Below are 25910 nucleotides of genomic sequence, written 5' to 3'. Positions count from 1 at the left end.
AGGGATTCACTCCATAGGGGGCTTGGGAGCAGAGGGACCTGGGTGAATATGTGCATAGATCACTGAAGGTGGCAGGACAGCTGCAGAGAGCAGTTAATAATGCATACAGTGTCTTAGGTTTTATTAATAGGGGCATGGAGAACAAGCGCAGGGAGGTTATACTGAGTTTGTACAAGAGATTTGTTGGACCTCAACTGGAATATTGTGTGCTGTTGATTTTAAGGATAAGAACCTTCACTTATCAGGATAGTTTGGAAAGAATGGACTATTCTCCTTGGAGAGAAGAAGGCTAAGAGGAGATCTGGCATGTTTTCAAAATTGAGTGGTAGATTGGAAGAAACTGTACCTGCTCATAAAAGAATCAAGAATGAGAGGGCAGATTTAAAGTGATTTGCAAATGGAGCAAATATGATGTGAAGAAGAACTTTTTCACACAGATGCTTTGGACTTGGAGTGCACTGCCTGGAAATGTGGTAGAGGCCTGGTCAATTGAAGCGCTCAAGGGCGTTGTATGATTATTTGAACAGAAACAATGCACAAAGGCAAGGGAAAAGGGCAAGTAATTGACAATGATAAATGACAATCGTAATGCTTATTGGAGAACCCAGTGCAGAAATGATGGGCAAACTTCTCTACTGTAACTATTATGATGCTATGAAATCTAACAATATTTTTGCATATTTTCCCAATTGAGGTATATTTATACTGTGGAACAGAATGGTTTTCATTTGGGCACCTATATATTGTATACCATGGTTAAATGTCATGTCCCCAGCCTGTTCAACCGCTTAATTCAACCTTAAAAGAGTATCTCCACAACAGTGTAATACTTTTCCGAGTCCTACACTCGGTATCCTTCAGTATCCTTCAAGTAAAACTGACAAAGTATAAGGAGTCTTGTGATAACATAAAAGCAAAATACTACAGATGATGGAAATCTAAAATAAAAACAGAAAGCTGGAAAACTCAGCAGATTTTGTTGTATTTGAGAGAGAAACAGATGTAACAGTTTGATTTCAAATGACATCTTCGTAACAGCAGAGAGATAGACGTGTGATGGATTTTATGCTGTTGAAAATGGTGGTAGAGGGTCAGCTAGAACACGTTCACCCCACCAGCTTCCCGGTTCAAAGGAAATATTTTAAGAACATAAGAAATAGGAGGAGCAGGTCATCTGCCCCTCAAGGCTGCTCCTCCATTCAATAAGATCAGGGCTAATCTTTTCGTGCACTCAGCTCCACTTACTTGCTCACTCACAATAGCCCTTAATTCCTTTACTGTTCAAAAATTCTACCGATCTTAGCCTTAAAAACATTCAAATCATTTTGGCTGATTACAAGTCATTATTCACTACAATAAATTAAAACTTGTATTGAATGCTTAATGCTATATTTAAAAGCTGTGTGGCGTGAAGGTTGACCAACTTCTGAGTGTCTCAGCTAAGAACATGACACCTCACTCTTCCTGCTGCTGCACAGATATTTTCCTCAACAAATTTTCTTACTTGTGCTTTACTCTGTTTTAGAACTTGGTGACTTATGTTATATTTTTGATAGGTAGCAACAGTCCTCTGGGATCTCGTTCAATTAGCTATTCTATATTTTGAGCTGGTAGATGGATAGAGTAACTGTTAGCTTTCATAGAGAAAATGGCATCAGATGGAGCACCTCCACCCATCTTATGATCAAAAAGCACCGAACTGGCTTTACAGCTCTGTAAGACTCCATGTATTTACAGTCACCAAGATACGGAAATTAAGATTTGGGTTAGCAGCAAGCAAACATTTTAATGTACTTGTTTTAAGTTTTTCAAATGGAAGCTTTTATACAAGTAAAAAAAGTTAATGGCTTTGCTGAACTGGATTTATTTCAGAACCAAGGTCAGCAATGCCACAATGTAACATCCTAGACAAGGACAAAAATTATTTAAAAGGGATCTGGATAATTTCCTGTACTAAATGATGATACACCTCACGATTACTGAAATCTCCTGGTGCATTTGTTTTTGGGGTTCAGACAGGAAATTCAAAGAAGTTAACTTTTCTCTGATCCAGGCTTTTTTTTCAACTCTTGCATCTACTAGATCACAACTGATGGTTGGAGTGCCATTATTTTTATCTATGACACAATCATTGGGATAACGTGATGAGACCAAGTGCATTTTTCCAGTTTATCGTCTCTATGTTTGTATGTAACAGCCATGTCCATAATCTAAATGAGGAAGGCAATTCCTACCAGTTTAGTTTATTTGCTAATGCTTTTGAAAACTTAAACATATTAAAATGTTGAAGAATACATAATAATAATAATTTTCAAATGGTCATTTCAAACTCTTATTTGATATATCCTAAATCCAAATAACAGCTAAATTAATAAACCAATGCCATTTTTATTCAGAGTACTTTTATTACAGACATTTCTCCATAAAATGAAGGAACACACATCCACATACACACACATCTGATTGCAGATTAGGAACCCACTTATTGGTCAACAGGAGAAACTCTGTACATCTTTATTTATATTTTCCTATCTGTTAGCGGACAAAGCGGCCAACTGTCCAATCTGTCTGTGAACAGTGATTATATTTGCATGAACAGGACATGTTGTCTGTACCACAAAATGTCTCGTCACTTAACAATAAGAGCCAATTATGAAAGCCTATTTTAAGTAATCATGAAGAATGTTGACAGAACCAAGTCATGGAGGAAGATTTAAGGCATGGTTTCTGAATATTTATCAACTGTAGTGCATCATGATGCTTGCATGTATGGCTGGACATTTTTGTGAAGTTTGCTGTAACCAGATGTGTAGAGTATTAATCAGTAAAGATGTGCCAACATATCGAATCCATGTAAATATATTTTATATAATGAAGGCACATGAGTTACAGAACAGAAAAGTGATTGGCCACAATGTAAACGTATAGATTTTAGGAAAAAAGTACTGTTGAGGATTGCTTTCCAAAATAGTTAATGGTTTTCACATTTTAGTGCTCTCCAAAAACTTTTCATGTCACAACCAAATGTTCAGTCACTTTATGTGCAACTTTATCAGTGTGAAGAGTATGATACCTTTTATGGAAAGGAGGAGATGTTGTTACTCATCTGTCTAAATGTCAATTAAAGGTTCAACTTCATTAATTAAGAACAGAATTAATCTGTTTTTCAGACAGTTAGTTGCTTGACTTGTGAACTTTACTGTGACTACTCATAAATAAATATTACAAGTATACTATATCTGCTGAGATATCCCATACTTTTACATGAAATGAATTGTCCACAAATCTGATTTGTAGAAATGTATTAATCTGTACAAATCTCATATATGGGCAAGAAAACCTTTTGAGCAAACATACAACAATAAAAGTTCATATTTGAATATGTGCATACACCTGGGTTTGTTCTCACTAATAGATACGTGCGTATAAAATAAACTGATAAATGCTTCGAAAACTATTCATTGATTAAAAATGGAATAAACATTCCGATTGTTGTGATAAGGCTGCTGGCATTCAATTTTACTCAACCAGCTTTACGTCTCCTACCCCCATACCCTATGATCCTAATTAATTCTCACATGAGTAAATAAAGTAACAGCTTTGATATATTTTAATGAACAAAAAAAAAGTTAGTACATTTAGGACTATTTTAAAGGACATTCCACAAAGCACTGCATACTGTACATGAAAATATACTGTAAAGAATATGATATGGCAGCAATCATTCATCACTCTCAGACTCTTCCTCATTATTGTCAACTACAGGGGCATTCTGAAAGTGGTCCTGAGTTGTGTACATTTTGGTTTTAACAGTGCAATTTTGATTCATCAAAATAGCCTAAAATGAGAGAAATTCAAGTATTATTATGTGCAGGATTTTAGCAATCTAAAGCAACCACTGCTAAATTGTTTTCAGCTTCTTACCATCTTTTCTTCCTTGGCAGGAGGGCTTCGAAGGAAAAAACACAATGGAGCATATAGTATGTCAATGATACCAATAATTATCATTAACCAAGGGAATCCTATTGTTTTAGCAATGGCTCCACCAGTTGAAGGCCCTGAAAGGACATAATAAATTAGAGAAGAAAAAAAACAGTATGCTATCCAGAAAACATTTAGAGATAAATAGTTATTTGGAACCTGACGAGTTCCTTGGAAGTGTAACCCAAGCATTTTCTTCACCAGTTTAAGTAGGTTTTGGCTGGTTTAAAGTTTTGTGATGATAGAGCTAAGCAAGGTATATGTCAGTTAATTATATGGTGTCATCATGAGAGCAGTAATAATTGTTATACTGGCTGTAAGTTGTATTGAGATAACATAAGGGAAAAAGCTCTCTCTTTTGAAATTAGAACCTCTAACAAAGTAATAAAAATAAATATAAAAATTAATTATCATACTAAACCACTGAACTCTCATTCTCCTCAACCTGTTCAGACCTAACCTGTTAAGGTATAATATGGACCAGCTTAGACATGTCAATTCTACTCAGGGTTTGAAACACCATATCTTCAATCAGAATTTTAAACCACATGATGTGGAGGTGCCATGTTGGACTGGAGGTGGACAAAGTCAGAAGTCATATGACACCAGGTTATAGTCCAACAGGTCCATTTGAAATCACGAGTTTTCAGACTGCAGCCCCTTCATCAGGTGCAGTGAGAGAAGAGCACACAGACACAAAGTTTATAGGCAGAGAGATCAAAAGATCATACAACTGGTGTGAGTGGAGTGTCAGATAATAAGTCTCAGCAGGTGTCCAAGAGTGTTAGACAGTGAGTAAAGTGTCAACAGCTGAATAACCAGCAAAGGGATGACCTATAATCTGATTAAATGAGGTAGAGAGATAATTACAAGAAATTAAAAATAAGGTGATGCTGGAGGCAAAGTAAATGACTGGAATAACATGATAGGTATAAGAGCCGCATGCTGAGGGTCTAACCAAAGTAATAAGTAATTCAAAACCATACAAACAAATTAAGGTAGAGAGATCATAACAATTTATCAAGGTGACACTGTCAAAACAGGACACTAAGGAAGATTTTACAGATACAGAACAGTGTGGGGGCATCACATGTAGCGTGACATGAACCCAAGATCACGTTTGTGGCCATCTTCATGGGTGCAGAACTTAGTTACCAGTCTCTGCTCAGTGATCCTACATTGTTGTGTATCTCAAAATCCCCCTTGGAGGATGCTTACCTGAAGATCAGAGGCTGAATGCCCTTGACTGCTGAAGTGTTCCCTGACTGGGAGGGAACATGCCTGTGTGGCAATTGTTGTGCAGTGTCCATTCACCCATTGATGTAGCATCTGCATGGTATCGCCAATGTACCATGCCTCGGGGCATCCTTGCCTGCAGCGTATGAGAGACAATGATGACCGAGTCACATGATTATCTGCTGTGTACGTGGTAGGTGACGTTCCCATGTGTGATGGTAGTATCCATGTCAATGATCTGACAGGTCTTGCAGAGGTTGCCATGGCAGGGTAGTGTGGTGTTGTGGTCAATGTTGTCCTGAAGGCTGGGTAATTTGCTGTGAACAATGGTCTGTTTAAGGTTTGGCAATTGTTTGAAGGCAAGAAGTGGAGGTCTAGGGAAGATCTTGGTGAGATGCTGATTGATTGCCAGTTCTGACATGCCACAGTGAAAAACTGCAACAACCTCCTCAGAAGAGACACAGGATATGACCAATAGAGTACCCTTTGTCATCCAATACTTTCCTGGAGTGGAGAAACTACGCCATGTTCTTCACAGCCTTCAACATGTCATCGATGACAATCAGCATCTCACCAAAATCTTCCCTATGCGTCCACTTCTCGCCTTCAAACAACCGCCAAACCTTAAACAGACCATTGTTCGCAGCAAACTACCCAGCCTTCAGGATAACATCGACCACAATACAACACTACGCTGCCATGGTAACATCTGCAAGACCTGTCAGATCTTCAACATGGACACTATCATCACACGTGGAAACACCACTCACCATGTACTCATGTGACTCGGCCAACGTTGTCTATCTTATACGCTGCAGGCAAGGATGCCCCTAAACATGGTACATTGGTGAAACCATGCAGACACTACAACAACAGATGAATGGACACTGTGCAACAATCGCCAGACAGGAATGTTGCTTCCCTGTTGGGGAACATTTCAGTGGTCAAGGGCATTCAGTCTCCAATTTTCGGGTAAATATCCTCTCAGGGGGACTTTGAGATACACAACACAGAATCACTGAGCAGAGACTGATAGCCAAGTTCTGTACCTATGAAGACGGCCACAACCATGATCTTGGGTTTATGTCGCACTACATGTTACCCCCTCCCCACACTTCTGTATCTGTAAAATCTTCCTTCCTGTCCTGTTTTGACAGCGTCACCTTGATAAATGATGATCTCTCAACCTTAATTTGTTTATACAGTTTTGAATTATTTATTACTTTGGTTAGACCCTTGGCATGTGACTCTTGTATCTATCATGTTATTCCAGTTATTTAGTTTGTGTCCAGCAACACCTTACTTTTAATTTTTTTTAATTATCTCTCTGCCGGATTATAGGTCATCCCTTTGCTGGTTATTCAGCCGTTGACGCTTTAGTCACCATCTAACACTCTTGGACACCTGCAGAGACTTTTTATCTTACACACCACTCACATCAGTTTTATGATCTTTTGATCACGCTGCCCTTGATCTCTATGCCTATAAACTGTGTCTGCATGTTCTTCTCTCTCACTGCACCTAACAAAGGGGCTACAATCCAAAAGCTTGTGATATCAAATAAACCTGTTGGACTATAACCTGGTGTAGTTTGAGTTCTTACTTTAAACCACATGGACATGGCTATTCAGGTTGTGTCTATGGAAAATAGATCAAGTGAAACATTGCAGTTTCTAATTCCTTCAATCATTTCTCATTGCATTTATATACTGCAACTTGCATTGATACAAGGATTTTAAAGACAAAAACATTTTTCTCAAGTTAATTGCATTAAAAATAATTTATTGTACATTATTGTAGGGGAAATGTAATAATTTTCTTTCCAATCATTACTTTAACTTTTTTACAATTGCAGGAAATAATAACTGACTGAGTTGCACTTTAACATTACCCAGAATGATGATAGTGGCTACTGCTTCTACTGTAGCCAGTGGCCTTCAACTTGTTTGGTCACAGTTTGGAAAAATCGACACTAGAAATAATTCAGTTGATTAATAAAAAGAAGCCCAGTATCTACACATATGCAGTTTGTTATTTTTTTAAATGAGTTACTCAATAAACAGTCAGAATTCAAACTGCGTAAATTTAACTGAGAGATGAGAATCAATGGGCCATAAGGTCTTTTCTCATCTATGGCTTTTGTCATAATTTTAGCTGTTATCAGGCAATCACTGATTGTCTTTTCTCTAGTTCGAATAAACATGGTTAAACCACAGAAATCAGGTAAGCATGTATTCGTCTGTTTGCATTGTGTTGTACATTCAACATCAGTTCCAAACACCTTAAATGGATTTCCTTTGAGTTCTGTTTAACAGGAGCACTTGAGGCTGCCTCTAGACTTTAGTTCTCGTGGCTTCAGGCTTTGTGTCTAAAATCTAATTGAAATTGGGTCAAAAGTGCACTTTGTGGCATCAACTCTTTTCCAACACGGAAAAATGGAAATGCAATTTGCTACTGGCCTTTGTGTGAAAATCTACTTTAACTAATAAAAAGTGCAATGGCAACCTGAGAATGTAACAGCAGTGTGGCACCCTGCTGCTCTAAGCAGTTACAAACCCTCACAAACTCCTGCAAAATAATAATGTGGTGATGTATTTGGACAAAATCACTTTTTCTTAAAAAAAGTGCTTAAATCTCTATTTTTCTTCTCCATTATCACACATCTCTCAATTCCATTAGCTGTGACGTTCAATCCCCAGTCTCCTCTCACTACTATTATTTCCCAATCACAGAAATATTTCCCTCACTTCCCTTGTGGGGCTTTGTGCAGTGGCAGTGTTTGGGTGAATTCTGATCCTGTGAGTGTGACCCTTGTGGACAGCATTAATCTTCTTACTGACCTGCTGTGAGTTTCTCTTGACCTGGGAGAACCTGGGTGGTTCTCTATGTTCAGTTTAGCTGTGTCTGGTGCTATGGTCTCTTTTGGCATTCTGCGGAAAAAAGGCTGGCCCTCCTCTCCACCATCCACCCTGCACCTCCAGGATCACAAAGCAAGCAGCTGACTTGCCTTTCTCGGCCATTTCCTTGGGGATAGCGGTGCCCAACCACAGTGTAAGAGCTGGTTTCTAGCCTGCGACATCTGAAATGGTGTGCAGGTGGGCTTTAAATATGGTAACAGCGTTGTGACCACTGGAAGGTCTCAACAGCAGTATATTGTTCTGCCCCACCAGTCATATAATGATTTTATGATGATTGTCATACAGACATTACAATAATCAACAACAAAAGAGAAGATAACAGACATTCCAAAAATCTTTGGTAACAAGTATTCTGCCAAAAAATGGAAGTGTATTCAATAGTGCAGCTCTTTCGACAAAAGATTAAAATAGGAAATTACTCTGCCTCTATGTAAACCTGAAACTGATTCTCATTATCTGATGCAGAGGTTCAATCTAAATCTGCCTGAATTATAATCTGTAAATTTTACTAAAATTTCTTAGGTTAGCTCATTTGTATCATTGTGCGCAGATCTCATTGATGAGAGATTGGGCTAGACAATGAGCATAAACAAAATTTCAAGGGGTGATTTCAAGAAACTTAAGATGATTGGTCTTTCCTGTCAGCAGCCCTGAATTTATTCTGATGGAAGGTCATCCATCTGTAATATAAATTCTTTCTCTCCACAGATGCTACCTGACTTGCTGAGCATTTCCAGCATTTTAAAATTTTATGTTGGAATTTGCCTTTTACTGTTTTCATCTGTAATCCCTTTTCCTAATGTGCTGTAAATTGAAATGGTCCTCATGATCAGTTTTTCTCATATAAAACAAAATATGTGGATGCTGGAGATCTGAAACAACAAAAACAGAAATTACTGGAAAAACTCAGCAGGTCTGGCAACATCTATGGAGAGAAAAGAGTTAACATCTCGAATCCAGTCACCCTTGATCAGACTGATGGCAGCTATCAGTTAAGTGGATAGGTGGAGACCGAACCCAGAGAGAGGAAAAATATGTAGGCAGACAAAGGGATTGTTGATTGTAAGGTAGGGAATAAGAGTAGCTGGATAGGTGAAAATGGGTACTATAAGTCCTTGAAAAATGGGTTGGCTGTGCTGAAAGCAAACCATGTCATGACAAAAACTGGAGTGTGAGGGTAGATAATAAATATGGAAAGAGGTGTTCAGGCTCTAAAATTGTTAAACTCGATGTGGAGTCCTGAAAGCTGTAAGGTCCCCAAGCAGAAGATGAGGTATTGTTCTTCCAGCTTGTGTTGAACCTTGTTGGACCACCACAGCAATCCTGAGACATTAGTTTTTCTAATCCTTTCCTGTGTCATTTTTTCCCCCTCGAGACTGACAGATCTGATGTCTAACCTTTCCTCTTAACTCATTCTCCAGTATGAGCAATTGGCCAATGTGCTATTTCTGATGTTTACTTCTGGGGCTCTGATGATTTTCTTGAACTTTAATGAGCAGGCTGACTGCAGTAAAAGAATGTTTCATGAAAATCTGTTGTGATAGCAACAAATGCCACAGACTTTTACTGTTTTGAAAATATACCAGCATTCAATTTAGTTTCTTAGTTATTTTCCTAAATTGAACATCCTAAATCGTGAATCCATTATCAGTTTGGATCTCTTTCAGCTTTTCCCCTTTTCAGCTTTGGCACCATTTATTAAATATCTGTATGTCTCTTTTTATCCCCCTTTCAATGTCAAATAGCTCACACCAAATTGTGAATGTAATTGGTCATAATTCTGCCTATGGCAAATTTTCTACATTCTTCTGTCACAGCTTTATCAGTCTTGACTGCTCATTAATTTAGTATTATCTGAAAAATTGATCAATTTTATCTGCTATTTCTGAATTGCATAGAGATTGGAGACCAACACTAATCTCTGAGGCTTTTCACTCAATCTTTTACTCAGCCTGACATTGCTTTCCTCGCTAGTATCCACTAGTTACACTGACTACTACATTGCAAACCCCTCTTAAACTGATATGCAGCTGTCGTGCTGATTTGATGAGATTTGGGCAATTGTACAGCTATAGGCTAGACTTAAGTCATTGGACTCTTGGATCTTGCCCAAAGACCAAAAATTGCCAAATCATATCTTGGATACTATGTATATATTGTTTTGCTTCATTGATATTTTTTCTCTCCCAACTTCTCCCATTTACACAGCAATTTCTGGAACATTTCAGACGACATGGGTTATTTGTGTAAAACTAAAGTGTTTACCATAATTATTAATAATTGGATTGCACAGTGTCATCCACTGAGGATCACAGCATTAGTGGTTTTAAAAGCCTTCAACAAACATCATGTCTAAGTCTGAACTTACAACTGATAATTCAATATGGATACCCATACTTTTGTTCTATAAGAATACAGAGTTTCATTACTCTTGGAATGTTGTCAAGCAAGCTTGCTTTGCATTATCAGAGAGGTACATGATCAGCAATTAATTCTCAGCCACCAATACATTAGAATATTTAATCATTTCCTTCATTTCAGAAACCTGTGCACAAAATGGCTGCCGCATTGCCCCTGAAACAACAGCAACTACACATCAAAGGTACCTCATTTGTTGGGAAGTGTTAGAATGTCCGATAATCCTTCAATCAGTGCAGCAATATAATAACTGCTTTCATTTCAGGCCTTCTGGAATATTCTCTCTGAACAAAGCATTCAATATAAAAATACCTTGCTCCAGTCTGAGGCCATCTAGTGTTCAATTAACAGTATTCAAGTTCAATACGTACAGCTGAGGACTTAAAAGTGCTTAAAAGTTAATGCAACATCTTTGATTTGTTATCTTTCAAACAAGTTTTAAATACTTCTTAAATTCCCAACAGTACTGTGTAAACTTACCTAATGCAAACCCCATGCAAAATGCCACATCTGCAATTGCATAAACACTTCCATACACAGAGACATGACGCAAGTCCACTAAGTAACCCATAATAGGCATCATAGAAGAATCTACCATTCCTAAAAGGAATAGTACATTGATTAGGCATGATCAAGTTAGCTGCAAACAACAAATATTAGAATAATTCAAAGCACATCTTTTAAAACAATCATGGTGATTGTTATAAAAAAATGACTAAAATATACGTTAATGTGCTGGAAAATCATATTTCAGGCTTAAGGTCAGGTAGCTATGCCATCTTAATGATTATCTAGCAACAAAAATATGTTTGACAAAAGGTCATTAAAATGTTAAGTTTGTTCCTCTTCCCACAGATTCTGGCTGGTCTGCTGAAAATTTCCAATATTTTACTTATTGTTTAAATTGTGAGTTGCACCAAGACTTTTTTTTAATGTACATAGTGTGTTCTTTTAAAAATGGAGTGAAAAATTCAGATGTAGAAACATAACACGCAGTAATAAAATTGCATGATGTTATTATGAATTAATTCCAAAAAATCCAAATGATATATTGAAATATAATTTACACTGATCATTTAACCAATAAAGTGTTGTTTAAATGTCGATTAATTAATTTTATTGAACAATTCTACTGGCCTGGAAGAGAGCAAGACTGCGCCAGAAATGTGTCAATAGTACAAGTTGGATAATACTGTGAACTGGCACATTGTGTTTTTAACATTGAAACTTGGGTTTCAATTCACCTGTATTCATAAAATAGAAACCTTACATCTTCAGCTTTTAAATTTTTTTTCAAATCGATTTTCTCTAGCATTATGAGAAATATGTATCATGTAATGTTAATTGATGCAGTTGACTAAGAACAAAAAATACCATTTGGACTGACATGCCTGTTGCTCAATCTTTTGCACAGATCAAAACCATGAAGCCATTCAATTGCTTCATTCCATGAAAATAGATCTTGTGATTGGCAAAATGTTCCAATTGTAACTTTAAGTATTAATCCACTAAAGCTATGCTGCCAGATACATAGTGCACTCTATAGGTACTGGTCTGAGGCCTGTATATTTAATATATCACCCTATGACTGAGGTTAGATTGCATTTGAGACAAAATCAAATAAATCCAGAGGGCTCCACTCACTCAGAAGATAGTAGAGAATAAAATAGTTTCTCTAATTCTTGATCTTACATTGGCATGGACAGAAAACCACTTTAACATGAATATAGCTGTGGAAAGAAATCAGAGTTAGCGTTACATGAATATAACTGTGGAGAGAAATCAGAGTTAGCGTTTCAGGTTCAGTGGCCCTCAGAACAGATGGTAGCTACCAGCACCTCATTTTCTGATTGGGAACTCTACAGCCTTCTGGACTCAATATCAAGTTCAACAATTACATGGTTTGAGGCACCTTCTTTCATGTCCTTACCCCAAACCCCACACACCAGGCCTTGTAATCAAATGGTCTGCTATTACACACCACCCATTGTTAGCCACTAATTGTCCACAAGTAGCTGTTCATTCTCACAGGCTGATCGTTGTCCACCCATTTGTCTGTCCAACCATTCTTCTCTCTCTTTGGGCTGTATCTCTACCTATCATTTACTCCTCACCCACTCTCACCACCCTATCTTCTGCATACAAATCAATGTTTAACTAGCTTACCATCAGTTCTGAGGGAGTGTCACTGAACCAAAAATATTAACTCTGATTTTTCTCCACAGTTGCTGCCAGACCTGCTGAGCGTTCAAGCAATTTCTGTTTTCATTTCTGATTTCCAGCATCAGCAGTTCTTTTGGTTTTAAGAATATAACTGTAGCCTGTGATACTTTGTAAAGCTGAATTTCCAACTTCTGCTAAAGATTAACTAATTAATTACTGGAGCTGATCTTAATTTCAAACAATATTCTCTTCCACAAGATGCTGTTCTGCCTGTTATTCTTTACTTATGAAGTCATTGTCTTACTAACAAAGGTTTGCTCACCTATGGCAAAACCAACTCCAAAGTTTGGTACGATGAGACCATATATATTCTTAGCAAGTGGTACCTGTCATAAATGAAACAAACTTGTTAATCATCTTTAAAATCAATTTCTCTAAATTCTCAATATATTTGATGGACTTACTTTTAAAAATGCTGCAGTTCCATTTCAGTATCCTTTCAATGTTTTACAATTCTAACAACTGTTTCTCTTTTATCGTACTGGAAGGAATTAATTGGATTATCCTGGACTTTATTTGCCATCCTCATTCTGAGTTCAATTCTGACATTATGCTCTTGTTAGGAATATAAATTGTATAAAATATTATTGCCCTTACAAGGTGGCGGGGGGGGGGGGGGGGGGGGGGGGTACATGTGCCCAGAAACTCATTCAACATTTTGGAAATTGTCTTTTTCAAAATTTTTGAAAATTGAGTTTTCACCAGTTGCTTTTATACCATTTGTTAGTGTTCAAAACAATGAAATCATGCCTAAATTGTTCTTGTAGTGTATCATCAAAAGAAAGGTTAAGTACCAGCAATTAATTGGAAAAGCTTAACTAAATTTAAAAGCCATTAATCAATTTCAGAAATGAAAATATGCCACATGTAGTAAAAGGTGAGTGAAATGAACATTCAAATTCACTTCATTACAGCAAGTCATTTGATAACCCCATTATTATTGTTAACTTACGCAAACAATGCTTATTCCGACAATTATCATCCCCAGAAGAGAACACAACCACCTGAGGAAGAGATAAGAACTGGTGAATACTGGCAGGATTTGCTGATGATAACCATTCAAGTGCTTTCGTATTCAGAAACTGACTTTCCCTTAATATAACTTGTCTGAGAGATGGCTTAGTCTGTCTGCTAAGCCCATAAACTTTCCTTCATAAAATAAACCCATGTGATTTCATTTCCTGTGAGGCAGACACATAGGGTATTAGATGATTAAAGATACTTTAAGTCAGGAATCACTGGAAATCTATTGATCTGTTTTTATTATTAAAATCATCAAAATCCATTGCACAGATTGTGAGACCTACATACTCAATAAATGGTTCACAAGGTAATTTCCTACCTGCCCATTTTGTGTGCAAGAACACCAAAGATGTTAGTTCCAATTAGATACGAGACACTTGCTGGAACAAAAGCAACACCTGAAAACCGCAATAAAGCTTATCAGTATTAATGTCACTCAAATGGAATGAAATTGTAATCTGCAAGAAGCAGGTATTGATAACTGTAGAGGTAATAAAATGTTGCAGTATGAATAAACTGTTCTAATTTCCTATTGTAGGCTTAGCTGGACTAACAAAAGAACAAGAATAATACTTGTGTAACGATACAGCTATTTGAAAAGTGCCTTTTAACTAGTTACTTTTATACCATGCAAGATTTCTCCTATGTTTTCTGAGCTGCATATTTACTTAATATTAACCAGTAGTAGCATCAATACTTTTTTATGTGGTTCAATGCTGAACATGTAAAAACCATGCCATGAATTATAAGGATAACTGTTACTTTCTATGCACAAAATGAAATGCAATGCAGGTCAATTATCTGACGTGTGTAGATTGAGCAAATATTAATGTGTAAATCTGTTCAAAGGTCAGAATTTACAAAGGTTAAACAATGCAATTGATAGGAGACAAGTCAAAATTGAACTAAGCTATTGTGGAGTGAACGACAGCCTTGATTTCTTAATGTGGCAAAATGTTTGTTAATGAAGGTTCTGTCTGCTGAGTATTTCAGGTAAGATCATAAACCCAGTCTCATTATATAGCTCGTGCTGTCAGCTATGAGTCAGGTGATGGTGTGCTTGTCTCTGAGTCGGATGGTTGTGATTTGAGGTCTGATTCCAGGTCTTGAGTACAAACGTTTGGGCTGACACCCCAATGTTGTATAGAGGTGCTTCACTGCCAGGATGCTTATTTTTAATGGATGAGATGTTTTTTGATACCTACATGCCTCTTCAGGTAAAATTTTTAAAATCCCATGAAATGAAAGAATAGCAGGTGAGTTATCCCCGATTCCCTAGTTAACATTTATCCCGCAGTCAGCATTTCAAAAATAAATTAGCTGGTTATTGGCATATTGCTGCTTGTGGAAGCCAGCCCTGCACTAATTGACTGTGGTTTCTCCAACATTACAACAGTGACTATACTACTTAGATATTAAATATCCTGTAGCCATAAAAGGTACTATATAGATACAAGTCTTTGTTTTCCTTTATTCAGAGCTCTGCTAAAAACACTAACCACAGCAATCTTCATGAAGCATTAACAACGTAGCTGCCCATGATTACCAAAAGATTCTGATATGGTTACTCAGAACTTCAAGTGAGAAAGTGGTATAGCTTTATATTTACCCAGTTGCCACTTTGGGGAGCACATGGTCTCCATCATCCAAATGGGTAAGGCTGGTTCTAACATCGCAATACCCATGTTTGCAAAGCATATGGCTCCTTATGAAAACAAGAATTAAGTTATTAATAAACTCCAACAGTTATTAATTCTCAAATATATAGTTATAAGTAAAAAGGTTGGAATGCACTAAATGAATTTAATAAAATATGATTTTGGCAAAATGTGCTCTTTATCATAAGTAGTTCTAACAAAGGAAGGATTGACAAAAGGGAACACTGTCAAATCAAGCAGTGGGTATAATTACATGAAATGCTTCTATTCTTGCTTTTTAATATGTATCATTGAAAGGTTAAACCACTTAAGCAAACAAGCCTGTTCAATTTTCAACAAGTTTAATGAAATACAGAACACATCGATCCTGTTTACTAAGCTTGAATCAATGGTTGCACAAAAGATTATGATAGAATAACCTTTGATGTAAATTTTGAATAAATGCAATAAATTATTATTTTGCAAGTTGCCAGCACTTATTAATATGAGGACATCAAAGTCCCTCTATCTGGCTAAGTATATTCTGCTGTGAATGAATAACACCAATTCTTTGGGGCTATCTGGCTATAGTTATATGCAATTACTCTGTGACCAGATGCTATAGAGTAATGAGTGTGGTTAGTAAGAGTATCTTATAATGCAGGCTGAGACTCAGGGCCAGACGTTCACTATTTAGAAGGGTCACTTGAGTCAATAAATGTATTCTCACACTGATGTTCCTTAGACTTCAATTCATCCAAAAGAAATCTTTCATACAGTAAGTCTCATTCATCCATCACCTAGGTTCTTATTGACTGATAAAGCTCATGGTCCAAAACCTCCAATTTAAAATTCTCATTCTCAATTTTGAATTACTTCAACACCTTTTCCATCCCAACCTCTGTAATCTCTTCTAATCCGAAGACCTTCCAGAATTTCTATTTCCCAGATTTTAGCCTGTGAAGCATCCCTCCCTTGATTTACCTCAATATTGGCAGTCATGCCTCTAGGTGTCTAGGTTCCTTGTTCTGGAAATACCTCCCTAAACATTTCTGCACTCCTCTGTTTCTTTTATACTCTGCTTAAAATCTGCCTCCTTTTATAATATATCCTTATTATGCTCAGAATCAGGTTTTTACCTGTTTATTCATGAGTGATCCCCTTTGGAACATTTATCTACTTTAAAAATACTGTATAAATGGAAGACATTAAGCTAGTGGTGTGGTTGAACTTCTTCTGCCTTTCCTGAAATATTGCTGGAAGAATAATCCATATTCACACAGTGTAAATGGAAATGTGAATGATGCAATTAAAATCCACAAGACCTCACTGACTCCAGCCAAACAACTGTCCCTTTCTTGCCATCCTATTAATCCTTAATGCACTTCCCGAATGTCTCCTCTGAGCAAACATTGCCTAAGTGAAATTTATTTTCAGAATATTTTATTTCCTTTTACAAGGGCAAGGTAACCAATTCTCAGGAGCAATGAAGGGCCACAGGTGGGGAAACAGCAATTATTGGGCCTTCAGTAGGCATGACTTACACAGTTCATGGTAGGACCCTATGGAGTGTTGCCAACTGAGAAACCTAGGGGTTCAGGTACATAGTTCCTTGAAAGTGGCATTGCAGTAGTCAGGGTGGTGAAGAAGGCATTTAGCACACCTGCCTTCATTGGTCAGAGCATTGAGTACGGGGGTTGGGACATCATGTTATAGCTGTACAAGATATTGGTAAAGCCATATTTGGAGTACTGCTTACAATTCTGGTTGCCCTGCTAAAGGAAGGCTGTTATTAAAATGGAAAGGGTGCAAAAAAGATTCACAAGAATGTTACTGAAACTGGAAGGTTTGAATTGTAAGGAGAGGCTGAGTAGACTGGGGCTTTTTTCCCTGGACCATAGGGGGCTGAGGGATGACCTTGCAGGGGTCTATAAATCATGAGGGGCATGGATAGGGTGAATAGCCAAGATCTTTTTCCCAAGGTAGGGAAGTCCAAAACTGCAGGGCATAGGTTTAAGGTGAGAGGGGAAAGATTTAAAAAGGACCTGGGGAGCAACTTTTTTCACACAGAAGGTGGTGTGTTCATGGAACAAGTTGGCAGACAAAGTGGTAGAGGCGAATACAATTACAACATTTAAATGACATTCGGACAGGTACGTTGATAGGAAAGGTTTAGAGGGACATGGGGCCAAACACAAGCAAATGGGACTAGTTCAGCATAGGAGACCTGGTCGGCACGGACGAGGTGGGTCGAAGGGCCTGTTTTCGTGTTGTATGACTCTATAACTTCAGTAGGTAACTTGTGAGAACGTTATCAGACTCAAATTTTATAACAAATATATGGTTTGCATTCTGTAACTGGTTATAGTCTTCAGGCATTCTAATTTATTGAAAGGCTATTACCAATGTTGGAATTTCAGGCAATGTTGTTTTGGGATTGAACCTTGAAGCGGTTCACCCTTATGTGTCAACTTGTACTCTGCACTCCCCGAAACAATTCCATTCTTTACTTCCATTGTGGAATCGAGTGGAGGCAAATTAGGTTTTGGACAATGGCTGGAAAACTGGTGAGAATTGTGATTTTGGGAAGATCCACTGCATCTTGTACCACTCAGGTACTTGGTAGATCTGCAGGGAAGTCTTGCCTCAGGAAGCCCCACTACCAGCCTTTTACCTGATCAAATGCCCACAACTCCCACCAAATTTGGGGAAGGCAAATCATGCCCCTTGTCCCTTTTGCTCCATCATTACTGAAGGCTTTTTTAACTATTTTGCTTCAACCTTCTGAAAATCTCATGGCCTAACCTCCTCTATTTCCTGGTCTCAACCAGTTGTGCAAGACTTTTCGACTCTTTTTTTCAGCTCATCTCCATAAATCTATTTATTGATTCCTTCTTCCCATTTAGTATCCATTTTTCTTTGTCCAACATGTAAAACATTGTGGGCATAACTAAGATAGTAAATTCACAAAATAAATGCAAGGTAGTATTACTGTTGTATATTTATCTTTATTCTGGAAATTCGACATAAATATGGATTAAGTAATGTAAAATACATGAAAACCTTAAAATCAGTGAAGTACCTGCAGCAATCAATATATAAGGATCACGTAAAAGTGCAAACAGTGAGCTCCCCTTATGACTCTAGAAAAGATTTAAAAAAAGTCACAAAAGAAAGTAAATATAATAGTGGGTGAGTCAAGAAAAGTATTAATATTCTAAAAGTCTGTGCTAATATGACTTTAAACAAGTGTGTTTTGTCATTTTGTAATAATCTGAACATCATACTTACTTCTGGTTGAGCTTTGGATGGCTGGAGGATAAACAGCTGTAGGGCTAAAGCAGGCAAGAGTTGTTATTCTGCTTAAATTGATTTTAGATGCCTCACAATAATCATCTTTTCCTTTACTTACCTCCATCCAGAAGTGCCAGCACTGACAGAATCAGGAAGGGAGCAGTCTTCCCCACAAATTCATACATCACACTGCCAAAGGGTGGGCCCACTGTAAAGGGTCAACTTGAAAAATCAGCGTGGATTTCTTATACTGACTAAGTGGATGAAACATCACACAGCAAAATGCATTTCTAAGAATTATATTTGCTGTGTGTGTGACTTATTATGACTATTTAGTACAATAAATTTCTTTTAACCTTACACAGCAATCACGTCCCGAAATATTTTACCAAACCTGATGATTGAAATTCACTCAAAAAGGTCCATTCAGTTGTCACATACACAAATGTATAATTAAGACTTTTTGTAATATTAGCTTTAATTTCAACAGCAGAAACAGCTGATATTTGTACTGCCTTGCTAATCTAATAAAATGACTGAAGATGATTCACAGAAGCATTATGTAACAAAACCTGCCATCGAACCATGTAGAGAAATATCAATTCGAATATTGGTGGAATAGCAATCACCCTCAAACTGCCTTTCAACTTGAATTTCTCCCCACCCTGATGCTGCTCTGACTTTTGCATCTGAGCCCAGCTTCTCCAGGAATGTGCAATGCAATGTCCATCAACGAGTTCCATAGCAGTTCTGTAGCACTAGAGGCGAGATGAGGCAACTCTCCCAACAAACCCCACTCCTGCCCTTTACACAGCACCAGCTGCTGTGAAGGAAAGTTTAAAGGTCCAGTGTGAATGTTGGTTAATGGGTGAGTGAGTGAGTTGGGTAGCTGGAAGCGTTGGGAATGGTGATCAGATAGGGGGAGGTAATCTGGTTGGGAGGGGGTGGGAAAGGGGTTCATCCGCTGGTCAGTTTGGTTCAGCCTAGTGGTGAGGGTGATTGGTGGGGTTAGTTGGATCTGGTCAAGGAAGGTAGTTAGATGTTGAAGTCAGGTCTGGACATGGGTTGGTTGGATATTAACATTGTCAGGTAGGGGTATTCGGGTTGGGTTGGGAGGTAGTCAATTCTGTAGTTACCTAGGAGTAAGCCTAGGTTTTAAGTGGACTAACATTTCCTGGATAACTTTTTAGGGGCAGCACGGTGGCTCAGTGGTTAGCACTGCTTCCTCACAGCACCAGGGATCTGGGCTCGATTCCACCCTTGGACGACTGTCTGTGTGGAGTTTGCACATTCTCCCCGTGTCTACGTGGGTTTCCTCTGGGTGCTCCGGTTTCCTCCCTCAATCCAAAGATGTGCAGAGTAAGTGGATTGGCCATTCTAAATTGCCCATAGTGTTCAGAGATTTGCAGATTTGGTGGGTTTATAGGGGGATGGGTCTGGGTGGGATGCTCTGAAGTTCGGCGTGGACTTGTTGGACCGAAGGGCCTGTTTCCACACTGTAGGGATTCTATGATATGAGAACTGTGGAACATTCCAACTCTAGCTCAGAGCAGGAGACTTTTGCAGTGGGTTTCAGGAAACATGACATTTGCTGGTCACAAGTCAACCTTCCCAGGAAATTCGCAGAGAGGTCAGCATATTGGCACTTTTGTGGGGTGCTAGTGTGTATCGTGGGTCACGTGACTGGTTTCCAATGATCTGGAGATCAGAAATACTGGGCTATTAGCTCAGATGAACAAAAGCTTGGTCAAGAATGGTTTTTATGTAGTGTCTTAAAAGAGGAACATGAAGTGGAGAGATGGTGGTAGGATATTCCAGAGCTTGGGGCCTAGGCAAATGAAGGCACAGCCAACCATTGTGTAGCAATTACATTATCAAGAATGGAGAAGACTGAATTAGAGGAGTGCAGTTATTTTGGAGGGAAGTTGGGGCTGCAGGAGATTAGAGTTTGTTTATTGTGTCTGCAAATGGGGTCATGTTATGCTGTCTTCTCTATTGGCTCTAGGTTGAGCAATATCTGGATTTTACAATTTTCATCCTTGTTTTCAAATCCCCCATGACTTGCCATCCAACTCTCTCATCCCATGAAACTTGTAAAATCCAGATATTGCTCAACCTAGAGCCAGTGTAGAAGAGGGCATAACATGACCCCATTTGCAGACACTATAATGCATACACTGACACCACAGATATTTACTTTGTAGTTTTAGATGTAATCATCAGGCTTCTAAAGTCTGTACCCAACATGTTTTCTATATTTACTGTGATGTCAATTGATATTATTTTTTAATGAAAATTGAGTTCCCTATCCTGATTTAGTGCAGAGAAAGTAACCTCAGGCTATTTTGGAAAGCAGTTATCATGATGCTTGTCCTTATTGCCGTCAGTTTTGTTGAAATTTTTCACCTTCCATGCATATTTTGTGGTTTGTCTAAAAGATATTGTTTCTATGTGATTTCAACAATTACACTGGGAAATGGCAATCAAATACTGGTGAGGAGGTTATCATTGAAATCAAACAAACTTTACCTTTTGATATAATAATACACACTATAGACTGCACAAACATTTCAGGTGGTAATGTGTCATGTTTAAGCATGATGTATAGTATGGAAATCATCAGTATATTTAAACTTCAAAAGCTGCATTTAATTCTGAGATACGCAGTGATCTGATTATTATTTCATACAGTTTAAGATTCATTTTGAGGGATAAATCCTATTTCTATTGAGGGAGGCAGAGGTATTAAATCCAACTGTTGGCAGCGTAACTAGTCCTGGAAGTTGTTTTTATCTGTGTCTCATTAGTGTTTAATTTCTATCATGAATTAATCCTTGTGTTCAGCCATTTTACATATGTTTTGTGATACAATTGACGCTATAATTATTGCTTAAAGTAATTGGTATAAAGCTTCTAACATGTTAAAAACAAAACTAAAAGAAAACTAACCCTGTGTGCATTGTGGGTTAACATACTACCATTTCACACAGTGACCTGAGATTTGCATTATGCTTCGACTTCAGCAGTGAAAACACCCGTGTGTGATGGTAGAAGGGCCCTGACTGAAATATTTTAGGCAGAAGGAAACTGCCTTTTATTGAGAATGGCCCATGAAAATTCAGGTGGCAGAAATAAAAACAAACCTTTGGACTGCAGCAGAGGTTTATGCTTGACACATAGTTGGAGCAGAATACAGGAAGCTTCGTTCTACAGCTGGCTGCATGAGACCTGATTTTGGAGGATTTGAGATAAACAAACTGGAAAAATGTATTGCATATTCCATTGCTGACTCCATTTTGCTCATTAATACTTGAGAACTAAATAGATGAATCATATTTTCTTGAGCAAATAGTGAAGTGGCTTGAAGCATTCCATTAATGTATTTTATGGAGAAGCAATATTTGGAAAAGACAAAATTGGTTCAGTAATAAAGGTTGTGTTTGAAAAGTGAAAAATCTTCCGTATTCAAAATCTCAATCTGACAGAGGTGATTTAAACTACTTGAAACTTGCATTAGAGTGATACCAGAATAATGTGAAAATTTAAAAGTGATCTAGTCAAATGCCAAAGATACAGCAGAGGCATTAGCATTAATCTTTCTGAAAACCTAACAAACACTAATGACCCTGATTAAGATTGTTCACCCGTTAGAACACAAAGTCACAATGTATTCAGAACAAAGGCAGAGAGATCATTGTTTAACAAGTGACAATTAGACTCACAACGTGACAGGATGACTAACTGAAACAATGCCATGTAACATTTAAGGCAGCAGTTTCAAGATATGGTGACTGTTTTCTTTTTTGTCAATAACACTAGTGCTCACAGTCACATTAGATTGAACCCTGTTGATGTACATTTTATTTAATCACGAATTTTATGCAAACCCAAGTATAATTTGCTAATAGGCTTTTATTCCTTTTATTTTAAACTTCCTTTGCAACTTCTCTCTCTGAGCAGAATGGGGATGATTTTAACCTTAATGATTCAGTGTCAATTCACAGCGTTATTCACCTAGCCTGGAACTGGCAGGTTCTGATTTTTCTCTGTTTTCCTGAGCAGGCTGCCAGGGCACCCAGCCAAAATTGTTGATCTTCCCTTTAACATCAGTGGCACCCAACTGTGATTTTCACTATGTGGCCTGGACAGTAAGTGCCAGTCTGTTTCCTGCCAGGTCAACCCGGCAGGATCTAAATGACCGAGCCAATATGGGCCTGCAAGAACAATTTTGCTTTGATTTGTGGGACTAGCAGACTATAAAGAAAGATAAGCATCCCCATCGGGAACACATCTCCTCCCTAACATCATACCCAGAGGTGAGCTAGAATGCCAGCAGATCAACTTGTTAACTGTTGGTGGATGGTATCTGTAGACAAAGATTATTTTCAATTCAACTGGGGCCCAGCAATTAAGATATTTTGGAACTCTAATTTAGAGCAATAGATGATGTTTCGAACTCTCACTGCTGCTAATCTGCAGAAAGCTCCCTAGCACTAAAATCAGGGCCATTAGCTTACTTCCCATACTTAAATCTCCTGGGGCCTATAAATAGAAGTAAGGTAAAAGTTGCACTTGCTGGAGATTTACACAATCAAAGAAAAAGGGTGTTAGAAAACTTAAACCTGAGTTTTGGAAAACCATTTTAGTTTAGAGCTATCCTCACCCATGATCAAATTCCAGGAAGTGATTAGGAGAGCAGCCTGATTGTATAAACCCATTGCCTAACTCAGGGGCATAGAGGCCATTTGTTAGCACCTTGACTGCTTCCTCACCTATAATCTCAATTCAAGTAATTTAAAAGAGATTCTATGAAATGTGAAAAGGCATTTATGCATTACTACTTAATTTAAACTAATGTGAAAGATTTATAAGGTGCTCCATTTTATTTTTAAAAATGCATGAGGAAGAAAACAGAGCCAACAGAATTTGGATGACTCACTTATGTCTTGTGTTTGAATTCAGTCCAGACTATTGGCAAGCATTGTACCATTAGCACTCGGTAAAATGAGGTTCGGATATTAATGATTTTCCAGATTTGATTTTAATTTGACAGTCTCACTCAGATGCATACTTGAAATCTAATTGTGAAAAATCTGACTTGGGAGAGGGTTTGGTACTGAATTTGAGTTATCAAAAATAAAATTATTTTATTTTTCATTTGTCTAATATTCCTTACCTGTTATTTTTATGGTTTTTATTTCCTAATTAGGCTGAATAGAGCCTCTTCAGTTTTATTTGACTTAGGTTTTATTTACGAATAGAATTGAAAGAAAACTTTATGAAGTATTTGTGCAATTGAAAGATATAATTAAAAATCATTTAAAGTATTATTTGCTCTAAACATAACCTATAATCTTCTCCATATGTATGAGATAACGTAGTTCCCCAGTTTGTTAAGTTGTTGATTGTGAGATTATTATCTTCCCTTAAGTATGTTATAATCTCTGTAATTGGGTCTCATATATGTTTAACCAAATGTTTCTTTTAATTATCAGGGTTTGATGTGATCTTTAAAGTTTGTTTAAGCAATATACCTCACCAAAAACAATGTAAATGGGGAATATATCAGGGAGAGGATAGTTGGTACAGCGTAACACCAATGGTATACAGTTACACATTTATTTATATCGTGCTCAATCAGGTTACCAGCACAGATTGTGTAGAAAGGAACATTAAGTAGGTTTGAAGAATGAACCAGATAGGTCTTGTCAATAATTGGAACTTGAGTTATTAGTAATGTACCAAAAGAATACCGTGGAGTTGTGGACTAGATGAAGCGAAAATGTTTACCTGTCTGAAACTACACTTTGACACTTACTCTAAGGCATGGGAATATTTTTGAAAATGTGCATTTATCATTCCTTACATGCAATGGCAGATGGTTTCTGTCTTTCTACCTTATAGTAGCTGATGCCATTGAGAGCCATTCTCAAAACATGCAGAATCAGTTTCCAGAGTATTGCCGATGTTATTTTATAATTGCTTACTGATGTTCTCTCCCTCTCTTACTTTTATTCTCTGATCATCTTCAAGTACTTTATTTTATTCTACCCCTAAAATTCAGAATTCTCCAAGTCGAAATATCCCAGGAACCCACTCTCCATTCTGTTTGCATAACAATATCATGCCACTATTCTAGAGTTTACACAAACTGATATTTCACACATTAGTACAGGCTTGTGTACATTCCAAAATTTCACCATAGTTTAGCTTCAAATTGGGAAATATGAAAACAGACTTTGCTCTTAGTAACATCCCAAGGTTGGTGAACAAACTAAATCTTCAAACCATATGTGGCAACATCTAGATTGCACAGTTTAAACAATACAATGAGTTTGACCTTTCAGTTGATACGAGATCCAGTGCAAAATCATGTGTCCTCCCTCCAGGGATGTGTGAGAAGTATCTCCCCATATAGGGATTTGGGTATTAGGTTTGGGGAAAACCTGGAAAGTTATGGAAAGTTGTGTATGGTGCATCAGGTAAACATAATGAGTAGTTAAGCTTTGGAGAATTGAGAAGGAAAGTCCTCTCCCAGAGTAACAGAGAATGGGTAGAGTGAATCCAAATTATCAGAACATGTAGACAATCTCCCAGTACTGCCATCATCAGAAATACTTTCCCAAAGATGTGAATACCATTTCTCCACTCAGACTCCAAGGAATGAATTGCTATTGCTGAGTAGCTGGGGTACATACATGTTTTGTCTCCATTGCTACAAATAAGCTTTCGGTCATGTTGCTACAAGCAAAATCTAATACTAGAGCTCTAGGGATCAAATAGCCTCATGACCAGCCAACTAGTCAGTTTTCCCTGTTTCTAAGTATTTCTGCTGGTCCTCAAGAATTGAGACATATTTGATATTGGACAGGCAGTGAATAAAGATTCATTTTCTCACCATTATTGAGTCTCAGAAGAAAGTTTCTAAATTTCAATGCCAAGACTTGTTCACTACTGCACTACAGATAATATGTTTCAGGGATTAAAAGCAGATTCACGAATAAAACACAAAGGTATAAAGATACATTGCTGTGCCACCATAGATACCTTGAATAAATTGAATATGTTCTCATTAGAAAAGAAACAGAAAATACGAGATAACAAGGTGTAGAGCTAGATGAACACAGCAGGCCAAGCAGCATCAGAGGAGTAGGAAAGCTGACGTTTCGGGTCTAGACCC

The 25910-nt window shown here is 37.6% G+C and overlaps 1 protein-coding gene across 3 annotated transcripts in view; it reads right to left on the bottom strand.

Moving 5' to 3' along the window:
* Positions 1-125: 125 nt before the first annotated feature.
* The window catches only part of slc18a2 (solute carrier family 18 member 2), a 41678-nt gene continuing 15893 nt past the window's right edge, over positions 126-25910 (bottom strand). For 2 of the 3 annotated variants that reach the window (XM_048608883.1, XM_020519272.2), the window contains exons 7-16: positions 18849-18938; positions 18728-18771; positions 18519-18579; positions 15409-15504; positions 14119-14197; positions 13729-13780; positions 13039-13102; positions 11034-11153; positions 3925-4058; positions 3495-3838 (exon numbers count right to left, since the gene is read on the bottom strand). In XM_048608883.1, the coding sequence (XP_048464840.1) occupies positions 3722-3838; positions 3925-4058; positions 11034-11153; positions 13039-13102; positions 13729-13780; positions 14119-14197; positions 15409-15504; positions 18519-18579; positions 18728-18771; positions 18849-18938 (857 nt within the window). In that variant the 3' untranslated portion in view covers positions 3495-3721. Of the gene's footprint in view, positions 3839-3924; positions 4059-11033; positions 11154-13038; positions 13103-13728; positions 13781-14118; positions 14198-15408; positions 15505-18518; positions 18580-18727; positions 18772-18848; positions 18939-25910 lie in introns of all 3 variants that reach the window. The other variant, XM_048608884.1, reaches the window with a different exon arrangement.

The sequence above is a fragment of the Rhincodon typus genome, chromosome 20, assembly GCF_021869965.1.
Source record: "Rhincodon typus isolate 14 chromosome 20, sRhiTyp1.1, whole genome shotgun sequence".
Classification (NCBI taxonomy): domain Eukaryota; kingdom Metazoa; phylum Chordata; class Chondrichthyes; order Orectolobiformes; family Rhincodontidae; genus Rhincodon; species Rhincodon typus.
This window is presented reverse-complemented; position numbering and strand designations above follow the sequence as displayed.